Source organism: Gekko japonicus, unplaced genomic scaffold (genome assembly GCF_001447785.1).
Source record: "Gekko japonicus isolate JY-2015 unplaced genomic scaffold, Gekko_japonicus_V1.1 scaffold153, whole genome shotgun sequence".
Classification (NCBI taxonomy): domain Eukaryota; kingdom Metazoa; phylum Chordata; class Lepidosauria; order Squamata; family Gekkonidae; genus Gekko; species Gekko japonicus.
This window is the reverse complement of record NW_015175360.1, coordinates 423,201-428,168: the sequence shown is the minus strand read 5'-3', so window position 1 is coordinate 428,168 and position 4,968 is coordinate 423,201. Positions and strand designations below refer to the sequence as shown.

The 4,968-nt window shown below is 52.9% G+C and overlaps 1 protein-coding gene across 2 annotated transcripts in view; it reads left to right on the top strand.

Moving 5' to 3' along the window:
- Positions 1–4,968, top strand: part of HLX (H2.0-like homeobox) — an 8,826-nt gene that overhangs the window by 759 nt on the left and 3,099 nt on the right. Inside the window, exons 2-3 of one of the 2 annotated variants that reach the window (XM_015425371.1) lie at positions 2,205–2,384; positions 3,726–3,910. In XM_015425371.1, coding sequence (XP_015280857.1) covers positions 2,205–2,384; positions 3,726–3,910 — 365 coding nt within the window. The remainder of the gene's footprint in view (positions 1–2,204; positions 2,385–3,725; positions 3,911–4,968) is intronic. The other variant, XM_015425372.1, reaches the window with a different exon arrangement.

The window sequence follows — 4,968 nt, the reverse complement described above, 5'->3', positions numbered from 1 at the left end:
AGAGTGTGCGCGCCGGTCCATGTTTAGGTAGCAAGAAACATGGAACAGAATGCCTTTGGTCTTTCAAAAGGCTCGCCGGCAACAGGCTCCCGTCCCTCGCCCGATTCACCCATTTACGTTTCAGGCTCGCCGGCTGCCCCCGGGGTGGAGGGAGGGAGAGAAAAAAGGGAAGGGTTTGGCCATTTGGCTCGCCTTAGCCAGATCCTGTCTTGGTACCACCACCATCACCCCCTCCCAGGGTGGTGATCACACTTACAAAAGACAAGCGGCACCCGCGATCAAACGTTACTTTAAAAAAAGCAGATGCTCGGGGAGGGGGTGGGAGGAGGAAGAACCAACGCTCAGCTATTTACAGGGTTGTTGCTCAAGGGAACCGACCAGTTGAGCAATCTGCAGGCCGATTCCTGAGAAAGCATCAGAAAGACGGAGAGAGAAAACCAGGCCAGTTTCTCTTCTGGGACTTGGAAGTCAGTCCCCTCGCTTTCCCCCTGGCAGTCAGGGCCAGCTCTGCAATCCAGACCAGGCAGTATAGTGTGGCCGCTAAAGTGCCGGAGCAGCCGGGGGAGACGCGGGTTCAAATTCTAAATCTCCCTGTAAATCATTTTTTTTTCTTTCCCGGTCATTTATTTCACACGCTTGGGAGAGGGAAGCCTGTCGGCTGCCCGGAGCTCTTTGGGAGAAGGCCGGTCTAAAACCCAAACGCTAAGCAGTCGACGCATTCCCGAGCTTGCGACCTGTGCCTATTTACTCGGAAGTAAGTCCCGCTGAATTCAGTGGGAATTACCAGTCAGCCTGCGAAGGAATGCAGCCTGCCGTCCTTTTTGTGATCGGCTGGGAGCCCCGGAATCCCTCTCAGAGGCACTTTCGAAGCAAGGAACCCCAGCAGGGACAAGCCTTGCCAACTTGAGGCGCAGGCCTGCCTGCCGGCACCGGAGGAACACTGGATCCCATTGCAGCCAGCCTCAAAATCTCACTGATAGTTAAATAAAAATAAAAATGAATTGAGCCCAAGAAGGTTTCTCGGTTTGACTACTCCATTGGGGCGGAGTTTTTTTAAAGATGACTGAATCCCTGGAGGATTTAAAGAAAAAAAATACACCATAAGGGTTGTATTTCTTCTCCCCGTTCAGCACCTGATTTCCTACCTTGGTTTGATTTCCTACCTTGGTTTGAAACCCTTTCGGATCCTCAACTCTGAGCGCCTTTAGAAGAACTCCCTTGAGCATTGTGGCACCTTAAAGACTAAGGAAGCTATCCGGGCAGGAGCCATCATGAGCGGGAGTCCAATTGGTTCAGATTCGTGCCATAAACCTCAGCAGGGATGTGATGGGTATACAAGGGTTGCCTGGGCACACACGGGCACAATGGGATTTTCTTGCCAAATACAACTTCAAGTAGGTGGAGCTGTGGGTGCTAGATGCACGAGAATACAGCACAAATGCATCTGTCAAATTAATATTTTTGCCATTAATTTGGATGCTGATTCAAGATGAGATCCCCGGGAAACACAAACAGCACCCTGCCTACAAGACCTCCTTCCTCCTCAATGGTATCCGGCTGCAATCTTTACTCTCCCCTCCCCCATCACCTCTACTCCCTTCCTTTGTCCATCTGCTCAGTCCTCCCAAGAGCTGGGGTTGGGACTGAGTACAGCCCAAACTAGGTCTCTGTTAACACTTCTAGGCAGTTACGGTGCTGCTGCTTTCCATGTAGCTGTTAAGCCCTCCTTGTTCATCTACTCTGGGGTTATCTTGGAGTCAAGGGCAGGAAGACTGCAAAGTACTACGGTGCTTTGGAAGCACCCTGCTTGCAGGCCGATCCTGGGCCTGCTGAAATCTTAGCAGTTGCAGCGGGATGGATCCCCAGGCTGGTGTGCAGAGGTTTGCAATCTGTCTTGGAAGCTTCACTGCAATCCGTGTGACTTACTTCTGGGCACAAATCGACTGACGATCTTGGTGTTTATGTGTACAGAGGGAAGGCAGCTGAAGGCTGTGGCCCTAGACACAGTTTACTTGGAAGTAAAGCCCACTGACTTCAATGGGACTTCTTTCAGCATATTCTCCACTCCTGGCCTTGCTGGAGGTGAATCAAACCGCAGCCGTCCTCCCATTGCCCGCAGCAGGGCCTGCCAGGGGTCGGGTGGGCTGTCGTGGCGCCTTCCTTCTTGACTGATAACCGCGCTCTCCTTGTTCCTGTGCCCACAGATCTGACCTCCTTGTTAGCCAGCAGCCGCCAAAGCGGGGTTCACATCCCTAGCTTGCAGCCTTCGGCCGGCCAGTTCTTCGCCTCTCTAGAACCCCTTAACGAGGCCTCCGGGGTTCTGGGGCCCTTAAACACCACCCCCAGGAGCTCAGTGCAGCACCAGTTTCAAGACACTTTTCCAGGTACAAACCTTCCTCCCTCCACCCCTCTTTAGCTGGGCCCTGGGCATGCGGAGGGCAGTCCTGGCTCCCTTTCCCCAGGCCACATCTTTTCTTCTAGGCTGGCAGGCCTGAGCACACTTGCTGGGGAGGGAAGTCCAGAGCGGGCAGCCATCTTAATCTCCTTCAGCAAAACCAAATGGGAGTCTTGGCACACTGTTTCCCCCATGACCATGGGCTTTGGCGGCCTAGAGCCACAGAGAAGCTCAGGCTACTACAAAAAACCTGTCTTCAAGGCATCCTGTCCCTCGGCTTTTATTTTTTTAAACTTGGGAATAACAATTGAGTTCAAGAGGACTTACTTCCCAGTAAACCAGTGCCATTCACTTTATCAGAGCTTACTGTCAAAGCAAACCCTCTTAGCACCCCCACATGGGTGCCATCTCTTCCCTGTAGAGACACTAGAAAGTGGAACGGCACTCCAGTATGCTGAAGCCATCACAAAGGAGAAGGGCCCTATTTGCCCCTCTGTACTTAATCTAAAGGAGCTGCGGTGGCTCAAGTGGTTAAGACGCTGAACTGCAGGCTGTGGAAGGTTAGTAGTTCAGCGGTTCAAGACCCGGGTGCCGCAAGACAGGGTGAGCTCCTATCTCTAGTTCCAGCTCCTGCCAACCTAGCAGTTCGAAAGCAAGAAATTGCAAGTAGATAAATAGGGACCACTTCGGTGGGAAGGTAACAGCGTTCCGTGCGCCTTGGTGTTTAGTCATGCCGGCCACATGACCACGAAAACGTCTTCGGACAGCGCTGGCTCTTCGGCTTTGAAACGGAGATGAGCACCGCAACCCTAGAGTCGGATTTGACTGGCTTTCGAGCAAGGGAACCTTTACCTTTACCTTTACTTAATCTAAATGGCACCCCTGCTCAGGAGACTCCTCCTTAGAAGTTGATTCCGTTAGAATTTCAGACTGCAAAGAGAAGGGTGGAAGGCCAAGGGTTAATAAGTAGCTTCCCCTTCAGGGGGACTCTGTGGGTGGGAGCGAGGCTGGGGGCAGGACAGGCCCCCTGAATAGGCTTCTCTCTCCAAAGGAGCAAGGCCCAAGACCTGCAATAAAAGGAAGAGAATGTGTAATTTCCGATTAATCTACTGCGAGCCCCCACAATGCACTTGGCCAAACATGCGAGGTTCTTCTCAGGCGGGCCTCCCAAAAGGCGTCAGTGGAGGAGCTATTCTCAGCACGCGGCTCCTCAGTCGGGCCCACGGCCAGAGTGCCCTGAACCGTAGGTGGACTCCTAGACTGACTGCCAGCCAGCCGGCCAGCCCCTGTCCCGCACTCAATGGCGCTCTCTCGCTCGCTCCCTTTCCAGGTCCCTACGCGGTGCTCACCAAAGACACCCTGCCGCAGACTTACAAGCGGAAGCGTTCCTGGTCCCGGGCGGTTTTTTCCAACCTCCAAAGAAAAGGCCTGGAGAAGCGCTTCGAAATCCAGAAGTACGTCACCAAACCGGATCGGAAACAGTTAGCGGCCATGTTGGGCCTCACCGACGCACAAGTAAGTGACACGTGGTTGACCGGCCGCCAGGGCGCCCCGGGCGGGAAGGCCTAAGGGAGTGAGGTGGACTGTACCACTTGAGACTGCAGGGGAGAGGACGCCATTTTGGAACGGTCCCTGACCTTTTACAAATCCCGCAGCTGCAGATAGTGGTGTGTCAGCCATAAAGGCGCTCTCTCAGCCCGCTCTCTGCTAATCTAGTTTTCTAATTTTTCCCCCCTGTAGAAGAGCGTTCGAATGTGATTCTCGCCCCTTCGGCAGGCCGTAGTGGCACACTCCATTCTGCCAGCTCTGCCTCTGTGGCCTGGTTTGCGTATTCAGGAGGGAGAGAAGGCAGGAGGACCTTGAGGTGGCGGAAGGGAGCCTGTTATTGCAGACAGCACGTGGTGGATGTCTGATGTCTTTTCTGTTAGGGGAAAAAAAATCCCTTTATGCAAATAGAAAACTAGCACAGCAGCGACACAACTTCACCATCCCTCTCTTTGCTTGCTGTGCTGATTTTCTGCTTCCAGGAATTATAATTTTAAAAAATGATACTCCAAAATGTGATCCTCCACCTGTTAATGGGACCTGAGGGGCAGTCCATTGTACCACTTCAATATTTCCTCACTTAATTCCTTGGCGTGTATAAATAGGGCTTCGGTTTGCCGCATGCGCAGACCAAGATGCATTCGAGCTCCATTTCGGAATAAGCGACTTCTCGTGTTGTTGTTACAAGATAACAGGCCCTGGCCCCCCAGACTCTTACCATCTGAATCTATGGAGTGCTTGTGTGTAACGGAGAGCGCGTTCTGCTGTTCCTCTCTCCCCCTCCACTGATTTGTAAAGTCCTGCAAAGACTAATATGAGATATTTCCACATTTGCTTCGTACTTAGCCGTTGAGTAAATACAGGTCGATGGACTGAGCGGAGCGGGCGGAAAGGTCCCTAACTGACCGCGGAGATTTATGTGCGTGACACCCGGCGTGTTTGTTTTGGCTGCTAGCGGCAAATGCCAGCAGCAGGAAAAGTCCGGCGTGGTGGTGGTGGTGGGGGGGAGGAATCTCGGCTCGGGGCGG